The sequence below is a fragment of the Typopeltis vanoorti genome, chromosome 7 (genome assembly GCF_054136105.1).
Source record: "Typopeltis vanoorti isolate ZY-2024b chromosome 7, IOZ_Tvanoo_1.0, whole genome shotgun sequence".
Lineage (NCBI taxonomy): Eukaryota > Metazoa > Arthropoda > Arachnida > Uropygi > Thelyphonidae > Typopeltis > Typopeltis vanoorti.
Window position 1 is genome coordinate 84454424 of NC_143555.1, and position 24547 is coordinate 84478970.

Sequence of the window (24547 nt, forward strand, 5' to 3'; positions counted from 1 at the left end):
TTTGTAAAGTGTTGTATGTGTTAAACAACGTATCTGTTGTTTCTTAATTTTCTTATATAACTGTTGTGCAAGATACAGGATTTTCGTCTTTCCCATATAACAATGTGTTTTGCTTTCATACTAAGAAATAATCTAGATTTTTGTGACTTTTTTTCTTCTTCAATGTTTTGAATATTAACACTAAATTTCTTCTGATCTACCTGTTTGACTATACAAATAGCATGTGCACAACAAATTTCATCCATACCAGGTTTCTTCACTGGCATGTGTTGATTTATTAATAATATGCATAAAGAACTTTAGCTTATGTTTAATTATAATATGTAGTATTTTTGACATTTGTTTGATCACATCCCATTTTTTTGCCCTGTATTTTAATTTGATTACTATACTCTTTACCTCATTCTCATTTACTGCATAGAGATACACTGACTTCTTAATCCACAGTTCTATGATCTAAGAATGGAGAAAACTTTAAGTAAATAAGGTATCTGTCTTAACATATGAGATAACATGACTTATTTCTTAGGGATTCATCTGACACTTAATGTGGACATCTTCCTATATTTTTCTTTCTGGATATGGCGAGCTCTGATCTCTAGTTTCAACCAAAATAAGTTAATAATGAAGGTTTATTTTCTTGATCATATGAATTAGTGAAATAATATTTGGTTTACAGATCAAGTATTGATAAAATTTATTAACTCTACCAACTAGTTTCGCCACACTTTAACTGTTGGCATCATCAGGGCACTGACATATAGGCTTAAAAGAATCTCACAATTATGAGTAACTGTAAAACTGACAAGAATAATTACAAATAAAATAGCATTGAACGTGAGTGAAACACGTATCACGTGTACAAGGTTAGCTAGCTGTTACTAAGTAACTTGCTGTAGTTTGTGTTAAAGTTCATTTCTTGTATTTTTAGAGATCTAATTAGGGTTTTCCATATCTATGGGAGTATAAAACCTTCATTTCTGTTAAGGTTAACATGAATTTTCAAGAATTCAAGAAAAACACAGTCGCTCGTTCTACTGTTAACCTTATCAAGGTTTTATACTCCCAGAGATATGGAAAACTCTAATTAGATCTCTAAAAATACAAGAAATGAACTTTAACACAAACTAAAGGAAGTTCCTTAGCAACAGCTAACTAACCTTGTACACGCGATATGTGTTTCACTCACATTTGATGCTATTTTATTTGTAATTATTCTTGTCAGTTTTACAGTTACTCATAATTGTGAGATTGTTTTAAGCCAATATGTCAGTGCCCTGAAGATGCCAACAGTTAAAGTGTGGCGAAACCAGTTGGTAGAGTTAATAAATTTTATCAATACTTGATCTGTAAACCAAATATTATTTCACCAAAATAAGTTAAAGTGTTTTGGTTGGAAATAGAGAACCAGAATTTCCTTAAGTTTGGGTATCAAATAAGATGTAATTAGTTATGGCATTTAGTATACTATGAACACTTAGTTTTCCTTCAGTTACTGGCCAAATGATGAAATACCTGATTCATGTTTTTGACTGCAAATAACAATATGGTTGTATTCGAACAAATATCTAATTATAAGATGAAGCGAGAGGTTATGGCTAAATTATAGTCAATCGGCAAAAAAAGAAACAAAAGGCAGCATATATACTAAACACCCAAATCATACTCACATTATGCAGTTTGCATAAAGAGTATAAACAAGCAAGTGTGCTATTTTGAGATCCATTGAAGATAAAGAATTCTGCACACCTACAATATAGACAGATATTAGTCGAAGTTTTTGGTGGCACAAACTGGGGGGGATCATCTTATATTAAACACGGTCCAAGGATTTCAGAGTAAAAAAAAAAGAAAAAAAAGAAAGAAACTCTAATTGGTTTTTGCCAGGGAACCAGAGTGGACAGTGAAAAGTCGGCTACTGGAACACACCCCAACTCAACATCACTAGAGTTCAAGATCGGTACTATCAACATAAGAAGCCTGAATTGCAAAGAAATCGAGCTGGCTGAGGAATTGGATAAGTACCAGATCGACACAATAGGCGTGACTGAAACAAATAAGACAAAAATTGGCAAGATCTTTTTAACCAATAAATACAAAATGTTATATTTGGGCAATAACAATCAGGGAAAAGAAGTAGTAGTAGCTATAGTATCCAACACTAAATATGGGATTCATCTTCCAGAATGGCAGGCAATATCATGAGGAACTGGAGAATGAGACTTATTTGTGTCTATGGTCCTACAGAAGGTTCTATTAAGGTAGAAGTGGAGGAATTCTTTGAGACTTTAGAGAAAGTAACTGACACAATGTAAAAGAAAAGTTGGTCTTTCTTGGGGATCTAAATAGCAGAGTAGGAAATGATTGTCAGCCATACAGAAATATTTTGGAAAAATTTAAGGAAAAGAGCAAAGCTAATAATAATGGCAAATACCTGTTAGATTTCTGCTCAGGACATGGACTGGTTACTACTAACACAATGTTTCAACATAAAAATGTGCATAAATTCACATGGAGAGGAGAGGCAAGGAATAAGAAAAGTCTCATTGACTGTTATTATTGATAGTGATGTTTTCTCATTGGTGCAGGACACTAGAGTATATAGAGGATTTCAAATTCGAAGTGATCATCATTAGTCTTGAGCAAGATAAAATTGAATTTCATATTGAAAAGAAGAGCATGTAAGAAAGTTTTAAAGCAAATAAAAGTTGAGCAGCTCTCAGATGTGAACTGTAGACTAAAATACATAAACATTATTAAAAAAAAATGAGAGTTTGATAACAGGAACCAAACCTTGGAGATTCAGTGGCAAGCCCTAAAGAAAACATTGACTGATTCAGGCAGAATGTAAGGAGGATGTCTACAAGAATAGAAAAATCAGAACACCATGGTGGACACAGGAAGTTAGAGAGGTAGCGAAGGAAAAGAAAAAAGCACATCAAAAAGTTCCTGGTGAATAAGTCAGCTTGTACTTTTAAAGAATACAAAGACAAATGTAAGGAAGCTAAACATTGTATGTAAAACTGTTTTTACAAATGTAAAACTAGCTAAACAAAAGTCATGGAAAGATTTTGACAAGAACATAGAAAATAAAATATCAGGAAGGTGGCAAAATATTCTGGAGACTGTTGAAAAAGCTCAGAAATGGAGGAAAGAGTGCTATAAAAGTAATTAGAGAAGATAAAGGGGACAAGAAAACTGGAGAATGATATCCTAGATGTATAGAGCAATTACTTTGAAAAATTTGTAAATGAATCAAGCAGTGACAGCACTGTGGTAAAAAACACAATCAGGAATACATATCCATACTTGAAGTAAAAAATGCCATCAAAAGACTGAAATGTCAAAAGGAGCAGGGGTAGAAAACAATTCAACCAGAAATGCTCAAGTATGGAGGTATAAAAGTCTTGCAGTGGCTCCACTGCATAGTTCAGAAGGCCTGGACAGAGGGATGAATTCCAGATGATTGGAGTAGAGCTCTGATAGTGGATTATACAAAAAAAAAAAAGAAAAATAAAACTGAATGTGAAAATTACAGAGGTATTTACCTACTGAGAGATCCTGGTAAGATTTATGCAATTATACTTGATAATGATTATGGAAGGGAATCTTGGTGAAGAACAAGCTGGAATCAGCCAAATAAAGGCTGTCAGGATCAGATCTCCACTTTATGACAAATAGTTGAGAAAGCATGGGAATATAACAAAGATCTATATTTAAGTTTTATCAATCTGGAGAAGGCATATGACAAGGTGCCAAGAGAGAGAAGCTTTCAATATGCTACTGTTGTATAGTGTCAGTGGGACATTATATCAAGCAATACTTAGTCTTTATTTGAGTTGTAAGTGAGCAGTTGAAGTACAGGGAGATGGTTTAATGTTAAATCTGGTGTCAGACAAGGATGTACATTATCCCCTCTGTTATTCATTATCTATATGGATCGCATTATGAAGGAAAGCAGTAATAAACCCGATATCAAAATTGGAGATGTTAATCTCAGTTCTTTATGGAAGGGAAGTTTGGAGAGGAACAAGAAGATAATTAATGCTGATGATGTTATACTTTTAAATAAATACAGTACAAGTATGCAAGATTCTCTGACTAAATTGGATAACTGTTATAATAAATTTGGTATGAAAATCAGCAATAACAAGACATGGACAATGAAAATAGGCAGAATCACTGACCATTCTCCATTCACAATGCAGTTGATATTTTCAACTGCATTGTGAATGGAGAACCTATAGAACAAGTAAAACATTTCAGCTACTTAGGCACAATTTTTAGTGAAGATGGTAAATTAAATATGGAAATAGACAACAGAATCAACATAACCAGTATGGTGGGAAGTCAACTGTATAAATTTATATGGAATAAGAAAGAAATTAGCCAAAATATTAATTGGCTGTATACAAGTTATAAAGACAGTGTTCAAACCAATTTTAACTTATGAATCTTAGAGCTGGGTTAGAAATAAAACACTTGACCAATGACTAGAGACCACAGATATGTGAGTCGTGAGAAAGATTAAGGACATGAACAGATGGCATCAATGGCAATATCATATTAAAAACGAGGATATTAGGAAAGAACTTAACATTGTTAGCATCCAGGAATGTGTTAGCAGAGCTAATCTCAGGTGGTATGGTCACTTAAACAGAATGGAAGAGGAAAGATTAGTAAAACAAGTGTCTCTGCTAGGCTGGCAGGAAAAAGACCCAGAGGAAGACCAAGATATAGGTGGATTGATATGGTAAAAAGTGCCTTAGATGATAGAAATATAAGATCTGATAATGTTGGAGTCTTGACAAGTAACATACTGATTTGGAGGAAAATTGTAAATTGTGTAAATGATGAACTATAATTGGTAAACCTAGTGACATCATGGCTAGCTTATATGTGGTGGGTCTATTCCTTTAAAAATTGTGACTTCAAAACTTGCAGCTTGTGAAATTCAAGAATTACTGAAAGAAAAAGAGGCTAGTGAAGTGGATTTGGTGGAAATGGCATCAAAATTAAACCAAATCAATTCAGAGGATGATAGCAAGTGGAAACTCTGGAGTTCTAAATTTAACACTAAAAATCATATGGGTAGGCATAAATGTAGCCAAAGCAAGTAGAATTTTGTTTTTTGAATACAGATTCTCACAGTGTTCAGAAGGGAGCTTCAAGAATTATTGGCTTCATACCATGAAATTTACAAAAAAATCTATCAAGCAAAAGCAAACTGAGCTTTTGAAAGAGAGCAGAAAATTCACAAAATCCAAATGCTTTAGAAGAGAGTTCAGAAACGTTATTTAGATACCATGTATATTCTGCTCTTTCAAAAATCAGTAAGCTGGGATTTTGCAATAGAGAAAATATTTCATATGATTGTGCTTAGTATTGATGAAGAGGAAGAAAATTAAATCAGTTTGTAATGTGTTCATTCAGTTATTACTGTTTTTAATAAAAATTAAGTTGTTAATAGTTATAAAAACAAAATGGTGTATTTTTGAGTTTTTGGAATGTAAACCCCTTTTTGTATTGGGGTCTTAATCCCATTATAACATAGTTTTGTGCTACACATGATTTTATAGGAACCTAACTACCTTGTTATATGAGAGTTACTTGTATTTATATTCACAATTCTTTTAATGCTTTTATAACCAAGGCACTGAGAAAGCTATTCTAAGAAACGATGAAACTGTTTGTTCAAATAAAAATATTTTCTATAAAGAATAATACTGTGCAGAAATTTTCACAAATGGATCAACAGAATCTGTGTTAAATCATTAGTTCTTACTAAATAAGAACTAACTGACTGAAAACAAAAGCCAATATATCAGAAATTTTGATGATGATGATAAATAATATATTTTAAGATTTCAGTGTTAAGAAAGTTCACAATTATGCTAAGTCCTCAAATGGATAAAATTGAGTATCACGCAATTATAAAATTCTTTGTAAAAGAAGGTTTAATAGCAAAAGAAATTCATTCGAAGTTCATAAAAGTTTATGGGCTCTCTTCTCCTTCATTTTTGACAATTAAGAAATGGGCTGCCAAGTTTAAACGTGGCCATACCAGCCTTGAAGATGATCCAACGTGAAGTCCAGAAAGTGTAATTACACCAGAAATCATTGATCGAGTGCGCGATATGGTATTGGATGACCGGTGAGTCAAAGTGCGTGAAATTGCTGAGACTATAGGCATTTCAAAAGAACATGTAGGATATATTTTGCATGAAGAATTGCAAATGAAAAAGCTTTGCGCAAAATGGGTGCCACGCTTGCTGTGAGCAAGCGTGGCACCCATCAAAGTGCTGTTAAACGCTCCAAGCACTCTGAAAGTGCTTGGAGCTTTTAACAATCTTTTAACAAGAATAAAACTGATTTTGTACATCCATTTATTACTATGGGTGAGACTTTGATTCAGCATTACACACCAGAATTCAAACAGCAGTGTCAAAACAGTGGACAGAAGCTGGTTGTTCAGTGCCAAAGAAGACAAAGTTGATTCCATCAGCAAGAAAGGTAATGGCATCGGTGTTTTGGAATGCTAAAGGCAATTTGTTTATTAATTATCTTGAAAAGGTAAAACAATAACCGGGGAATATAATTCTGATCTTTTAACCAGACTAGATGAAAAAATTCGTGAGAAAAGACCCGGTTTTGCAAAAGAAAAAATTATCTTTCATCAGGACAATGCACCTGCCCAAAGGTGTTTTGGCAATGGGAAAATTAAGGGATCTGCAAATGAATCGTTGGAACATTCACCCTATTTCCCCAGATTTGGCTCCTTCTGACTTCTATCTTTTCCCAAAACTAAAACTCTTCCCTGCTGGTCAGCGTTTTTCTTCAAATCAAGAGGCGATTGCAGCTGTAGAAGGGTATTTTACAGATCTTACTGAGAACCACTACAGGAATGGGATAATGGTGCTGGAGCATCGCTGGAATAAATGTATTAGTCTTAAGTGAGATTATGTTGAAAAATAAAAATAATTTTGAAATTATAAATTTGTTTTTTCATTATTAGGCTGAGAACCTTTCAGACCACCCTTGTATATTCTTGAAGTAGAAAAAGCAGTCAAAAACTTGAAATACGGAAAAGGAGCTGGAGTAGATGATACTCAATCGGAAATACTCAAATATGTAGATATAAAGGTTTTGCAGTGGTAATTCAGAAGGTCTAGTCTAAAGATTGAATTCCAGAGATGACTGAAGTAGTGCTCTCATAGTATCCATCTATAAAAAAGGGAACAAAGCTGAATGTGAGAATTAGAGAGAAATTTCTTTACTAAGTGTTGCAGGTAAATTTATGCAAGCATACTTGGAAAGAGGCTGAGAAAAATTGTGGAAGAGAATCTGGGAAAAAAACAATCTGGATTCAGGCTAAATAAAGGTTGTCATGCTCAGAATTTCATTTTACAACAAACAGTTGAGAAATCATGGAAGTATGACAAGAATCAGTATTTAAGTTTTGTAGATCTGGAAAAGGCATAGAACAAATTGCCCATGGAAAATCTTTTCAGAACTACAGTTATATGGGTAAATGGGATATTATATAGGGCAATACAACATCTATATTTAAGTTGTTAGTTAGTAGTTATCTCCACTCTTATTCATCATCTATATGGATCCCATTATGAAAGAAAGTGATATTAAACCTGATATTAGAATTGGAGATATCAAACAGTACTTTTCTTGATTCAGATGATGTTGTACTCCTAAACACATCTCCATCTAAACCGAATAACAGCTGTAACAAATTTGGCATGAAAATCAGCTCAACTAAAACTATGAAAATAAGCAGGAACATTAAAAAAAAAAAACTTCAGCTGCATTCTAGAACAAGTAAAATATTTTAGCTATTTAGGCACAGCTTTTAGACAATGGAATAAGCAAAGCTGGTATGTTTGGTTGCCAACTATACCCTCAAACCATACTCAAAGATTAGAGAACACAGATCTGAGAGAAATTAGGGACCTGAACAGATGGCATCAATAGCAGAATCATATTAAAAATGAAGACATTAGGAAGGAACTTGACATTGTTTGTATTCAAGAATGTGTGAGCAGATCCAGTCTATGGTGGTATGATCACTTAAATAGAATGAGAGTGGAAAGACTAGCAAATAGTTGTTTGATAGCCAGATGGCTGGAAAAAGATCCAGAGGAAGACAGGTGTATGTGGATTGATTCAGTCAAAAGTGCCTTAGAAGAACGAAATGTTAGATATAACAATACGGTCTTTTTAATTCTATTTAAGTGGAATGTTGGAAAATTGTTGATAGAAGAATAATAATGTAAAATTAATCATGTAGTGTCATAATGGCTTGAAAACCCCTTGAGGATACATATCAGTCAACTGATGATGAAAAAAATTGAGTCTTCAATATCCCTATAACCAAATGGATATCTTGAATTTACAAAAATACATAAATATATACAATATAAATTATCAGAACTATGCAAGCACCAAAATATACTTAATATTTGATTCCAATTGTGCATATAATTGTCTCCATATCATTAGAGAAGAAAAAATTTCTGGTCTGAGTCTGGTCAATTTGAATGCCCAAATAAATCATAAACAATTAAAAAAAAAATCACTCTTTGTTCTCGATAACTCTTTCATGCTTTTGAGTAGGAGGAAATAAAACAAACTGTTTCTATTTGTAATGGCATCACAGATTAAATGAGTTCTTCCTGCAACTTTAATGACAGAATTTTTTTTTTTTTTTTTTTTTCTATAAGAAAGTCTAAGCACATTCCATTGAAGAAACAGTTTCAATAACTTTTGGTTATTGAAACTTTTGGTTATTGAAAAGTTATTGAAACTGTTTCAATAACATTTCAGACTGAAAATCTTAAACAAAACAGCATTAAAGTTCATGATGACACAGAACAGAAGTTTACTGGAATTGGAAGGCAAAGTTTGACTCTCTCTTTTTTTTTTTCTTATATGCATGTTCAAAATTACGATATAACAACTTCCTTTGCTCTACAATCACTCTGCACTACCATTTCAGGTGGGTCTCTATAGCTCAGTCAGAACTGACGATGCCCATTTATTTGAAAGACCTAGGTGCAAATCCCATTCAGGATGTGAAAAACCTTTATCAGGACTTAACAAATTAAGATGAATTAGATAATCTCATACGGAGGTGGCAGGGTTTTTCTACCACTGCATGTTTTAGCATTAAGTTTGAAATGGCGAGAAATTATTAATATTTATATTATTATTTATTAATCAAAAGGTTATTAATAAACTTTTTGATCATAATGTTAGTAAAAGTTTTAAAGATTCTGCTTGTCTGGATACAACTAACAAAATCTTAATATCAATAGTGCATAAATTTAAGAACAAATATATGCAAATTTCTATTTCTTATCTAAATATATTTCAGTTATAAGTAAGCAAAAAACCTCCAGTGATCAATAGAGAGGAGAGGAAAATTTACATCTCAAAATTTTTTGCTTGAAAAAAAAAAAAAAATAAATAAATAAATAAACACCAAAGAAAATAATAGCATATGATAATAAAGTGCATAACATTGAATTCATTTTTTTTTAAATTTATGAGCTAGCTGAACACACACACACACACACACACACACACACACACACACACACACACACACACACAGTAGAATCCGCTCATTGCGATCGCAGATAATATTATCAATCGGCTATTGTTATCAAAATCAGTTGGTCCCAAAACACACCGTTTTAATGAATTAAGGATAATCCATTTATTATAATCAAAGTCACGGTTACTGTTATCAAAATCCTCAGATGTTTAGCCTCTGGCATCTCGAAATTCTAAAAAATAATGGTTAATCAGGAGAAAATTTGACAAAGAAATCTTAAATCTTCCAGGCAAATACGCGCGTGTGTGTGTGTGTGTGTGAGAGAGAGGGTATAAATACAGTCTAATTATAATTTTACGAGTTTATTGAAACTTCAGCTCTTACTGAAATTTCAATTCATATCGAAAGATATGGATAGAAAGAGAGAGCCTGATCTGGTAAGGATACTCAAGTTGAATCAGTATTAAAAATTTGGTTTAGTAATATTTGTGAAAAGAATGCTTCAATTAACGGGCCTTTGATGCATCAAAAAGCAGAAGTTATAAAAACAATGGGCAAAGAAAATTTCACTGCAACTGATGGATGGTTTAACAGGTGGAAAAAGCAGGAGAATATTGTGTACAAGCATATTCATGGTGAAGAAAAAAGTGCTGATTTTTTTTATCAGCTGATGAGTGGATTAAGAACGAGTGGCCAAAAATTATTGCTGAATATTCTCCCAAGGATATTTACAATGCAGACGAAACAGAATTATATTTTCATGCAATTCCTGAGCATATTTATTTGTTTAAAAATGAAAGTACTAAAGGATTTAAATCTTCAAAAGAGCGAGTGACAGTTCTTTGTTGTGCTATTATGAAAGGTGAGAAACAAGAGCTTCTAGTGATTGGAAAAAGTAAAAAATCCTCAGTGTTTAAAGGTGTCAAAAGCTTGCCCATTGACTACTGTTCTAGTGCAAATGCTAGAACAGTAGTCAACAACAGGCAAACTTTTGACACCTTTAAACACTGGGGATTTTTGAAAATGACATTTTCAACAATTGGTTAGTTATGTGGGATTTTAAATTAAAGCCAAAAATTGTCTTGTGTGCAATTGCATTGCACACACACAAACAATTTATTATTAAAGAACATTAAAGTAATTTTCTTGCCTTTGAACACCTACATTGTTAATTCAACCATGTGAGCTTTTAAAGCTTATTATCACAAGTTGGGAAGTTTGTGCGAGAATTATAGCTGAACTTGATTATATAAAAGACCAATCTGATGGAAGTGCAATTGCAAAAAAAATTTCTCTTCTTGATGCATTGTATTTGGCAGCAATGTTATGGAGGCAAGTCTCAGAGAAGACTATTGAAAACTGCTTCCAAAAAGGTGGATTTTTTAAGACAAACTCTGAAACGCCTTCTTCCGAAGAATTTGAATATTTTACAAATGAAATTTTTGCTAAAACTCCAGAAGGTATGTCAAAAGAAGAATTTGAAAATTGGTTGGATATTGATAACAACGCTGAAGTGGTGGCTACAATGACAGTGTTGGAAATATGTCAAGCTGCTTCTGATGAGAACTTTAAACTAATAGAAGAAAGAACCTAATATAAGTATAGAAGAACAAATTTTAGCTCTATGAATACTTTGTCATGGTGTGCGACATAGAGCGACAAACTTCGAAAGGCATTATGAGCATGAGCAATTTATTCTTGAACTACTATATTCAAAGACATGACAGACAACACCAGATAACTTTTTAAAATAAATTTTATGTTGTTACTTATTAAAAAGTTGTTTATAACAATAAATTAAATTAAATAATGTTCATAACAATAAATTCAAATAAATGATGCAATTTTTTATATCCTTTGCTTAATGTTATCATTATTAAAAAGCGACTGTCCCAAAGTGATCACAATAAGCGGCATCTACTGTGTGTGTGTGTGTGTGTGTGTGTGTGTGTGTGTGTGTGTGTGTGTGTGTGTGTGTGTGTGTGTGTGTGTGTGTATGTAGAAAGTTTTTAACTTGGGGTTATTATGTATTCAAGATACCAAGTAATTTTATATAAACTTTGTTTTTAATCCTATTTCCCAAGTAAGCAAATAGACAGGAAAGTCAAGTTTGCACCTGCATGTAGTGCAAGTCCAAGGCAACTCTTGGTAGTGCCAGTCGAGGCAACTCGTGGTAAAGGTGGGTAAAGCTCTGATCACTTTCCTTAGTATTTTTCCTTTAATGTAAAGCACATCCCCTTGCAGAGATGTATGATGATAAACATTAAAGGCAATGGTCACAGTCACTACCCATACTGGTTTCGACCTTTATTGAGGTCTCGTCAGTGGGCGCTAGACCTGAAAATGCTAAGGTTGAAGTAATGCAGAGCTCATTATGAATTTTACCTAAACAAGTTACCACAAGGCACTTTGACCTTATAAATAAAATCTCAGGATGAGAGATAGATGTAGAAAGTTTTTTAAATTGGAGTTATTATGTATTCAAGATACCAAGTAATTTTATATAAACTTGGTTTTTAATCCTATTTCTCAAGTAAGCAAACACACAGGAAAGTCAAGTTTGCACAGGTCTGGCTCCCACTGACGAGACCCCAATAAAGGTCGAAACCAGTATGGGTAGTGACCATTGCCTTTAATGTTTAGCATCGTACATCTCTGCAAGGAGATGTGCATTACATTAAGGGAAAAATACTAAGGAAAGTGATCAGCACTTTACCCACCTTTACCACGAGTTGTCTCGACTGGCACTACCAAGAGTTGCCTTGGACTTACACTACGTGCAGGCGCAAACTTGACTTTCTTGTCTGCTTGCTTACTTGGGAAATAGGATTAAAAACCAAGTTTATATAAAATTACTTGGTATCTTGAATATATATAGGAATACCTTGTATAGCGCAGTATTGAACAACGTGGGTTTTGGGCTAACGCAGATTTTATTATTATACTTATCATTATTACACTAACATTGTCAACACTGACTGGCGACTCCCGGGTGCCACAAGTGACAGTCGAGAGCCATGTTTATGCAGTAGTTATTCGATTGGCTCTCACATAGACACGTTCTTTCCCCGTGGTATTTCATTATTTACGTTAATATTAGTATTTAATATTTTTTTATTATTTAAGTATGAGTGAAAAGAGACAAAACAAAGACCTGTTAGAGTAACAAAAAAATGTAAGTGGTTGACATTAGAGAAGAAACTTGAAATTATAAAATGTCATGAGAATGTCGCTTTGTTTGCTAAAATAGCACGTGAGAATTCAATGAATGAGTCATCTGTATGAACAATTATTCAGAGCAAAGAAAAGATTAAACAACATGGAATGTGCATCGCTTCTTATATGTCAAAAGTGATCACAAGAAAGCGATCTTCTATGATGGAAAATATGGAATACCTTCTAATGATATGGATTGAAGATTGTAATCAGAAAAAGATTCCTTTGAGTCAAATGATAATCCAGGCAAAAGCAACAAGTCTATATGACAAAATAAAAGCGAAAATGAAAGAGGTACAACCAGTGAAACGTTTATAGCAAGTCGCAGGTGGTTCTACAATTTCAAAAAGCGCATGGGACTCCATAATGTAAGAATCCAAGGTGAAAGCGCAAGTGCTGACACTAAAACTGCAGAATTATTTCACAATGAATTGAAGGAGCTTATTGAGAAGGAAGGCTACACAGATGATCAAATTTTTAACGCTGACGAGAGTGGCTTATTCTGGAAAAGAATGCCATCATGCACATTTCTAGCAGAGAAGGAAAAAACACAATAAAGTGTCAAAAGACCAATTGACACTTTTACTAGGAGGTAATGCATCAGGTGATTTAAAATTGAAGCCACTGTTAGTGTACACAGCGAAAAACCCAAGAGCTCTTAAGGGCTTTACAAAGAACAATTTACCTGTTCGTTGGTGTCCGAATAAAAAAGTGTGGATGACTCGTTCAATTTTCGAAGACTGGTTTAAAAATTGTTTTTTCCCTGAAGTTAAAAAGCTATTGTAAAAAGAATGATATTCCTTTCAAAATTTTGCTTTTATTAGACAATGCGCCAGGCCATCCAACTCTATTGACTGACTTGGATGAAAATGTCAAGATTCATTTTTTCCCTCCAAACACATAAATTCTGCAGCTGATGGATCAAGGCGTTATCTCCACTTTCAAGGCTTACTATTTAAGAAGAACTTTTGCTCAAGCTATTAAAGCTGCAGAAGAAGAAGATTCTTGGACTGTGAGTGAATTTTGGAAGAAATTTAGCATAAAAGATTCCATTCAAAATATTTATGAATCTTGGCAAGAGGTGACTCAAAGCAACATCGTATGGCATAATATCTTGCCACATTGTTCAAAGGACTTTGTTACCTTTGCAATACAGAAAGAGGAAATCTCAACAGAAATTGTGCAGATGGGCAAAAATCTTGGTTTTACATGTTTAGATTGTAACAATGTGAATGAATGTATTGATTCTCATTCAAATGATCTGGATGATGAAACCCTTTTGGAGTTGGAACAACAACGAACCTATGAAGCAGAAGAAGATGAAGATGACCCCACCGATATCATGGTTGAAGAATTTTCCTTTGCTGACCTTTCAACTTTTGTGAGAAAAATCGACAAAGCTTCCGACTTTCTCATAAATGGCGACCCGAATTTGGAAAGAAGCATCAAAGTGAGACAAAGTCTCAATAACGCCATCAAATGCTAGAGATCTAGTATTTGAAGAGACAAAGAAGACAAGGATGGTTCAACAAACACTAAAAGACTTTAGTAAAAAGTAAATGACTGTATGCTAAAATCAAAGTAATGTTTGTTTTGTTTTCTACAACTTTTATATCAGTTTAAAAGGATTTTATTTGTTATTTAGTTAATAAAAATAACAATTTTTTTTCATTTTTAAACATTTTTATTATCCTAAATTTTTGTAATAAACAAATTAAATTGAAAATCTTTATAAATAGACCTCGAATAATGCGATTTTGCATAGCGCGGACGCTTCCTGGAACCAATTAACCGCGCTATACAAGATATTCCTGTATATATATATATATATATATATATGGATATTGTACAATACTAAGGAAGATGTCTGGTTAGGTAGTGGAAAATCATGAGCATAAAATGGTATGGACTGGACAAAGATGTGGTTGTCAAAAAAGTTGGTTTTAAATGTGCATTATTTTCGCTGCAAAGGTGAACACCATAACACAGGTCGTGTATGATAATTTTGACATGAATGGGATGGATCCAATGGATGCAATTAAGGCTGCATCCTGCCTAAGGATGCAATCAAAAGAGATAAAACAGATCACCATAATTATAACAGGATTAATGTATTACCAACCCCTTTGAAATTCACAAAATAATCACAAGTGATTAATTTTAAATACTTAAGATTTAGATTAGCACAATAGGAATAACAGAAAATGAAATAAAAGAGTAAGTGCTAAAAGTAAATAAGATTTCTGGATGTTTAATCAAGACAGTATGGAAAAACAAAAATCTTAATATTGAAACTAAGACATGTAAGTATATATAAAAGAATAAATAAGTTCAGTTTAATTTAGGCATATGAACACAAGAGCTGAAATAATTAAGATCAAATAGTAACAGTTAAACACTACTATAGAAATGAACTCTTAGGAAACCAGTTGGAAGACCACAAAAGGTGGATTACTATGAACACTGTTGCAACAAGTCTAAGACCTAAGGCAGAAGATGAAAAAGAAATTTTAAATAGATTTTAACAGAAAGGAGGGTATTTAGAAAATATTCACTAAGTGCTTGGAAGAACTGTAGTGCATTATATGATTAGCTATAAATGACTGTATTCATCTAATACAGCATTTCTCAAACCTTTCCTACGACGGAACACTTCACAAATCCTGAAATTTTAGCGGAACACCTTGGTTAGCGTTGAGTATCATCAGTCTCATATTCAAGGTAAAGCTAAGCACACACTATCGCTGCAGCAGGTTGTATCGTATTGCAAAAATGCAACAGCGCACACTACAGGCTGCAGCACATTGTATTGACCTTGCTTGTGACTGCACATTTACTAGAATAGATACCTCCATACTTCATTTGCACTTGGAGGTATCAACAACCATGGGTGGCTGTCAGCCAGCAGCTGAGTCAAGGCCTGTGTGCACTGGCCTCAATAGCACAATCCACACATGAAGTGAGGAGTGCCTGATTTTCAAACATGTTTGAACTTGTTACAGTATTTAAAACCATTCCAGGCTCATATTAATTTTGATAATTTTTCATGGAACACTTATTCACTTTCTGCGGAACACTGGTGTTTCGTGGAACATAGTTTGGAAAAACGTTGATGTAATAAATGGAAAAGAGATTTAATCCAAATTTATTAGTTCAGAGAATTGAGAGAGAGATTTTTTTTATGACAATTCCTTACAAGAGAGATTATTCACAGTCTATAGTATATTAGTGCTGTGGATGAGCAGAAAGCTAGGCAGGGGAGAACAAAGCTTTTAATATTGAGTTTGAAGACCCGAATATTCCACTCTAGGAAATATCCAAGAGGTGTTGAGTAGCAACCTGCACATTTAGAGAGAGAGAGAGAGAGAGAGGAAAAAAAAACAGTAGAACAACTTGGGCATCTGCATGAAAGTGTATAGGGAATTGGTGAGAAACTAATCATTAATCAATCTGATTGCTTCCTTTTGTACTACTTATTCAAGGATGTTTAAGGAGATTTTAAGGAATTTCACTTGAAATGTGAAACCAGTATTAAATGGATGAACAGATTTGATTTGTATGCAAGGTTATGAATGGTTTTGAGGTGAAATAATACCATAATCAAAACACAAAAATTAAATCTTGGATGCCAAGGAGGCAATACTTTGCTTATGCCAAGAAAAATTAGAGATTATATCATCCAGAGATAAATCCAAACTTTGGTTTTATCAAAGTAAGATTGAAATAAAAGAAGGGGGAGGGGGGGAAGTTGCAAGAAATACAAGATTTGACTTTTGTAAGCTAATGATTGTTAGAATCCCCATCAAAGAAACCAATCTTGAAGTACTGGTCTAAGCAAATATGGAATACACTATCTGATCAAAAATATACAGACATCCCCTTTGTAGTAGTAGCCATGGATATCTATATACATCACAACTCTGGCTCATACAGGTATAACACGAAACATGTGATCTTGCAATCTTCTTACTACAATACTACAACATCAGCAGTAAAATGAACTGTACTAAAGAGCTCAGTAACTGTCAATGTGACATTATCAGAGAATGTCATCTTAGCAACAACTCAGTTTGGGAAATTTCTTCTGTCCTGCTGAAGCTGTCAAAATTGTGAAGCGGAAAATTTAGGAGAAACAACAGCACAACTGCAACCTGGTAGGCCATATAAAATCAGAGTGAGACTGGCATGAGATGAAGTGCATAGTGAAAAGAAATTACCTGTCATTGGTTGAAACTCTCACTACCAAGTTCTGGAATGCCTCTGCAAGTAATGCCTATACCACGTCTGTTCATTTGGAGCTGAAGCCCATGGGTTTCCATGGCTACGCAGCTGCACACAAGCCTAATATCAGCAAGGGCAACGACAAACATCAGGTAGAGTGATGTAATGCTCACAACCATTATACTTTAGAGCAGTAGAAATGCATTTTCAGGAATAATGAATCACACCTCACCATGTGGCAGTCCAATGAACAAGTCTGAATGGCAGGAAAATGCTACCTGGCTGAATGTGTTGCATCAAGTTTGATGGGGAGAGGCATCATAGTCTGGGACTGTTTTTCATGGTTGGGGGCTAGCCCCCCTCCCAAGTTTCAGTGAGAGGGAATTTATGTTTTCAACTTTATAGCAACAGTTTAGTGAAGGCCCTGCCTGTATCAGATCTCACTTTGTGCTCCGTCCACACTTATTGTGTATTGTGTTTAATACAGGAAGGGCTTTCACTGAACTGTTGCTATAAAGTTGAAAGCACAAAATTGGTTTGATGAGATGGGTGTTGAAGAACTTAATTGGACTGCACAGAGCTCTGGTCTCAACTCCACTGAACAATGGAGTTGAGAATATGGGATGGATTGGAACCAATTGCAACCAGGCTAAATTGTCTCATGTCATTGACCAACCTCACTAATGCTCTTCTGGAAGAATGGAAGGAAATTACCACAGCAACATACCAAATTTAGTGGAAAGCTTTCCAAGAAGATTGCTATAGCAGTGAAGGATAGACAAATTCATATTAATGCCTACCATATTAGAATGAGAGTTGGGATGAGCAGGTGTTCCAGATATTTTTAATCAGATAATGTATAACTGAGCTGACTAAGTCTTAAATTGTAAGGATGTCCTCATTCATTCGGTGTCCAGGTGGAGACCTAGTAACAAGATGCCACAGCAAGATGGGAAGTCAAAACTGGGTCAGTAACAATTCTGATCTGTTTTCTACATTCCTTAAAAACAATGTGGAGGACTTCCAGTCACTAGATTTGTTCCTCGACTGAAATGCATTGAACATATGTACAGGATCTCTTTAATTTGGCATGCGAACAGATTACTTATCAAGACAGAAAACAACAAAATATAAAAGACTTTGGGTTTGAATCACACAGTGGGCATGGATGTTTGTAATTGACTGTGAAAATAGTGGTGGTTGTCAGCAGTAGATGGTGCTGGTGTAGATGATGAAGGTAGTTGCAGTTAGTGGAGATGGAGAGCTGTAGAGAAGGTGCCCTCCCTTGATGAGTCTTTGAACTCCCTGGAGATGTTATGTAATAATAATAATAATAATAATAATAATAATAATAAATGCTACAATAATATAGAGTAAATGGAACTGTAAAAATCTCACATAAATTTCCCTTGCTATGTTTTTTTTTTTTTTTTACAGTTTTATATATACTGAGGAAAAAATTTATTAATGAGAAACATGTTTTTGTTATAAGATAATCTAAAAATATATATGCATGTGTTTGCATTTAGTAATGCAATTTAGCTCCGGAAAGCATATATGTTTATCGGAGCTACCTTGTGGTTAAGTGGTAATTTAATAAGGGAGACTTAAATGAAATTAAGTAATAAACTTGCTTACTATATATTGTAATCCTTAGGGAATAACATGGAAGTGTTATGTATATTATAAATTAATTTATGTTGTTTACCATAGTATTTCTTTGTCAAATACTTGTAATGCATGAGCACTGTAGTAATAGCAGCCATGTTTGTCACTATAGTTTTGTTTGAAGCTTGGTAACTGACATGCATTAGTTACTGTTTTTAGAAAGCTGTTGCTGGGTAACAAGAACACTAGCATGCAAAGAGAGGCAAGTAGGGAAAGCAAGCCAGAAAGGTCTAATAAACTATCAAGTTAATTTCTCTAATCTCAGAAAAGTTTTTATATATATCTTTAACTACTCTTCAAAAAAGGAAATGTGAAGTTAATAATTGAAGGACAATATAATGTATCAAGCATTCACAGATTAGTGAGAATATTTTGTGCTTAATGAAAAGCAAATAGTATATGTTCCACGGAACAATATGGAATCTAAAAGTCCTTGTCTTGGAAATGCATTTCGAACTGCACAATTAATATATTACTGTTGAGTGGAAACAACATGATGTTGTTTGTCCTTGCATGTAAGTTAATGCAGTTGACCCAATATGTTGGTCAAGTGCATTAACTTACAGGGAGAAAATGGTAACACAAATTAGAAAATAATGGAGAGAGAGAGAGAGAGATAATAAGATAACATTATGTGAACCAAGCATACAAAAAAGGACTACAACAGGTGTTTACTACATACTTCATATGCTTCTGACACTTCCTGGAACTTTCTTGCAGCTTCTGGATCACCTTTATTTTTATCTGGATGATATTTCTTGGCAAGCTAGAAAAAGTGAATATTGATTCGAATGCAATAAGCATAATCTATAACTTAATATCATTATCAAATGATAAATCTATTAATAAATTAATAAACATATCTATTAAATAAAGGAGGCAGAAACAATAATTATAGCAATAGTCTAGCATTTGAATTTCCATATGTATGAGATGGAAGGACTGTGTGTTGTTTGCAGTTATACATAGCCTCCAGTCTTTAAATAACTGCTTTACTTCTAACTGAACTTAGAAAATTGGTTATGTACCACTAACTTGTTCTTTTATACTATTTTGTAAACAGCTAACTTGTTCTTCGGCTGATTTTTTTTGATGGCATATCATTTTATCTAACTGAATTCCCACCATACAAGTCTTACTTGCTCTATTATTATTTATTTCTATATTTAATTTGCCAATTTCACTAAAAATTGTGCCTGGATAGCTAAAATATATATCTTATTCTGAAAGTTCATGGCTGGGAATGAATACAGTTGATATTTTCTGTTTCTCTGCTGATTTTCCAGTCTTTTTAGTGCCTGATTTTTAAACCAAATTTGTCACAGCAATTATTTAACTTACAAGTCTTGAAGACTTGTGGTTGAAGAGAATGTCATTTGTATTGAATAAATAACTAAATTTCTTATGTGATGATTAATCCAGATATTTTTTACATGAATATCTGGATTAATAAAACTTTATACTTTATTTAATAATGTGGTCCATATGGATTATAAACAACAGTGTTGACAGAGTATAATGCTGCCTTACATCTGATAATGTCTTGTACAACTTTTTATACTCAAGTATAAACTACATATCGCTATATGTAGTGTGTGTGTGTATATATATATATATATATATAAGGTTCATATTTTTAATGTACAGATTTAGCAGTTTTTCAAAACACTTGGTTTTGAAATATGTTATCATATGTTTTTTGACATTCAAAATAACATTAATGAATAATAAATAAGTTTTTGATTATATTTCCACAATTTCAACTATTTATCAAAAATAAACATATCACTTGGCATCCTCTAATTAATCTAAATCCAACCTGTTATTTAGAAATTTTCATTTTAGCAATTTAGTCTTTTCAAAAGTAGGCTTACAAAATCTTTCCTTAGACATTCCAGTAGCTCTCTTTTTAATAAATTCCTCAATAATTCTCATATCCAATTTTATTTTTCTTCTTATAAATTTGTATAATAAATACTGTCATCATCATTATCAACAGCTTTTTTCTGTCTATTGTAGGATAAAGGCCTTCCCCAAAGTCCTCCATTCGGTTCTATCTTGAGCTTTTCTATGCCACTTTCTAGACATCTCTTTAATTTCATTCTCCCACTGTTTCTTTGGTCTTCCAGTAGCTCTCTCTTTCTATCAATGGGATGCCACTGAGATATCAACTCTGTCCATTTTTGAATGTTACTTCTTGCAATATGATCTACCCATTGCCATTTGGATCTTTTAATGGCTGTTATAACAGAGTTCCCAAACCATGAGGTGTGTGCCTCGCAAGGGAAGTACAGAGAGAATCCAGGGGAGGTGTGAAGAACCTTTTAGTTGTACATTGTTATTATAAATCCACCTTTCTCAAAATACTAGCTTCAAGTGAGTAACATAGTGGTGGAGGAGGCACAAACATTGCTTTCACTTACAGCCAGCTTGTCGAAGTTGTGTACCTACAAAACAAATCAATTTGGATTTGATGGATGATGCTGATAAGAAGGATGATCTCATTGAAATACAAATCTTAGCTGAGGCAAAATTTTGTTAATCAAAATCTTGATGAATTCTGGTGTTCCCAAATGGCTGCATGTCCACTTTTGGCAAGTACAGTAACTCCCCCCCCCCCCAAGTTACGTAAGTAATGCGTTCCATAAACCATTACGTAACTTTAATTTTACGTAAGTCGAATTTGTTAAATTGCTTAAGTGTAACTTCGTAATAAACTGCAATTATTATTATTATATGTATGTATATATGCAGATATGTACAGTATATTATTTACACAGTATTATTTTATAAATGAAACATCATGCAGCAGTATTTACTCGGATATAAACTATAAAAGTATGAAAAATATATAAAAGAATATAAAAACAAACTGAAATAACACTTTTCAAATAAAAAAAATATCTTGTGACAGCTAATTTAGCTCTGTAGTGGGAGAGTCGGTGCTGGTGGTGGATGGTTGTGAAGAGGAATGCTGTTCTCTGGCAACTTCTACCCCTCTTTATGTTGAAAGCTGAGCGTAGTCGGGGTCGTCTGAGTTGTCATCTTGACGTTGTTGTGAGCGACATCTCACAAACATGTCTAGAGTAGATTGTGTGGTCACACACTTTTTGTCATCGTAGATGGCCTTGTAGCTAGACATATCGGAAGGGATATGGCGGCTAACATTCATGAACCACTCGGTGTTCGGATCCATCGATTCTAATTTTGCTAGCGCCATGTCTATCAGGTTAAAAGCCTCGGCTAGTCCCTTTGTTGTAAATTTCTTAACGTCTGTAAATTTCTTTTGTTGTAAATTTCTTAACGGCTGGAGTTGGCGGTTCAATGGGCATAGCATTTTCTTCGGAATGCCTCCAACTGAATAAGGTCATCATTAGTAAGCTCTTCATTGTGACTCAAAAGAAGCTCGTTAATGTCAACGTTATCCACTTCCAGCTGTAATTGCTCAGACAGTTACACACACGTCTCCGTCGCTTGCTGTAATTCTTGTGTCAACTCAACATCCATATCAGTCACTGTCTGTTCTTCTTCCTTTAAACAATTTTGCACCATTTCTGGGCAGAGTTTCTTCCACATGGTGTTCATTGTTGTCCGCTTAACTTCATCCCATGCCACCCCGATGTTTTTGATAGCATCAAGGATATTATAATTCTTCCAGAAATCATGTAGAGCAATGCCCTTGCCACTATCAATGGCCTTGATTGCTTGAGAAAACATACGCCGCAGATAGTAGGCTTTGAAAGTCGCAAAAGCGCCTTGATCCAAAGGTTGCAACAGTGCAGTGGTTCCAAGAGGCAGATAAACAACTTTTACATCAGAATGAAAGTCATCCAACTCTTACAGGTGGCTGGGGGCATTGTCCAGGAGGAGAAGCACTTTAAACGGGATTCCTTTCTTGGCACAATATTCCTTCACCTGGGGAATGAAGTGGTTATTGAACAAGTCTGTGAACAGAGCATGTGCAATCCAAGCCTTGGTATTGGATTTCCAGATTACGGGCAGCCTACTCGGGTCAATTTTCTTAAAGGCTCACAGTCTTTGGGAATAATACACTGTAAGCGGTTTAAGTTTCAAGTCCCCTGAAGTGTTGCTGTCAATCATAACAGTGATCCGATCTTTTGCGATCTTGAATCCAGGCATAGATTTTTCATCTTTTGCAATAAACATCCGTGTTGGCATCCTCTTCCAAAACAGAGTTGTTTTGTCAACATTAAATATTTGCTCAGGCAAATATTCCCCCTCCTCAATTATTTCTGCCAGAAGTTCGGGAAATTTACCTGCCGCGTCTGTATCTGCACTTGCAGCCTCACCCGTGACTTTGATGCTGTGTAGGTTTGTACGCTTCTTGAATCGTTCGATCCATTCAGCACTAGCTTTAAATGCACTCTCCGTGTCCGTGATGCCAGCCTTCTCTTGTAAATCTTTATGTAAAGACCTAGCCTTCTCCTAGATAATCAGAAACCTCAACAGGATCCGCTTCTGTGTCAGATCCTCGAACCAGTGAGACAACAATTTCTCCATCACTGAAATAAGGCCCAGCCTCTTCTTAGTAATGATTGTGCCCTTCAATGTTACTGCACCTTTCATGCTTTCAACAATGAACTTTATCCTTCACTATCGTATTCGCTGTCAAAATAGGTTGATTTATATCCCGAGCTATTGTTGATATAATTTTCCCGTCTTCATACATACGAATTATTTTCAACTTTTCTTCTAAAGTAATTGCAGATCTTTGTTTTTTAGATTTATTAACAGCACATTCGGTTTTCCGTTTTGTATCCATTTTAAGGGTAAATAAACAACGAACACTAACAGTGATAAACAAGTGACTAAACTAACCGCGCAAGGCATGGTTTACTGACGGGTCGGGGGGAAAAGAGGAATTGTTTACGGAGTCCTTATTTCTAATTGGTAGGTTTCAGTTTGAATGTTACGGCTTTTGCGCACTTGTCCTCTGCTGCTCTCGGCATTTATCGGTAACCAGTCACTGCCTGTTACTAATCGTTACATTTGCTGTGAATGCCGAGTCTAGTTAACATTATGTCGTTGCATACTGCAATGGATGTCAAAGACGCAAAAGCCGCAAACATATTCATACGTGCTAGTAGTTGTATTCGAGATTTATTACATACCTACGAATTTACGTAAGTCAGGGGTTACTGTAATGCTCTTTTAGCCTTAATCCCATTTGCTAAAATCTATCTACGAGAATCTGGATTTTCAACGTTACATAACATAACATACTTAACATAACATTAGTTATGTGAAGGTTAGAAATCAGATGACAGACATGATATTTGATTAGTACTCTCAAAGACTGTTCTTCGATTTTCTGTCCTAACTGGATGAAAGCAGCAAGCAAAGTGTTTATGAAGAATTATATAATTATTTTATAATTGTTTAGGATAATTACTATTTTCCTTTTAGGATAATTATTAATAATTATGGGGTGCTTAAAGGTCAAAGCTAACTTTGACTTCTATAACTGAGAGGAGACCTCCACATAGCCTTTAAAGGAATGCAGAGAACCGACCAGGGCTTCTGACCTAATGTCCAATCTTCACCTCGTGGTGCACCCTGTTGGGTATCTCACTGGATACCGAACAAACGAGAATGGGCTGGCAATTTGGGATTTATTCAATCAAATTGCATTCTTATTGGCTTAAACCAATATACAAAATGGTACAACATGACAAAATTTCATACCGGCTGGGGCGTCACCCAATTACACAAGGCCCCCGTTGTTTTCGCCAGGGAACCGGGGCAAACTGCGAAAAGTGAGCTACTGGAACAAATCTGAAAGCACACCCCAACTCAACATCACCAGAGTTAAAGATCAGTACTATCAACATAAGAAGCCTGAATGGCAAA

General features: G+C 34.4%; 1 protein-coding gene across 1 annotated transcript in view; it reads right to left on the reverse strand.

Annotated features, from left to right (window-relative positions):
* The window catches only part of LOC150104823 (dnaJ homolog l(2)tid, mitochondrial-like), a 156185-nt gene that overhangs the window by 91178 nt on the left and 40460 nt on the right, over positions 1–24547 (reverse strand). The window contains exon 3 of the mRNA XM_090395999.1: positions 19359–19442. Coding sequence (XP_090252125.1) covers positions 19359–19442 — 84 coding nt within the window. The remainder of the gene's footprint in view (positions 1–19358; positions 19443–24547) is intronic.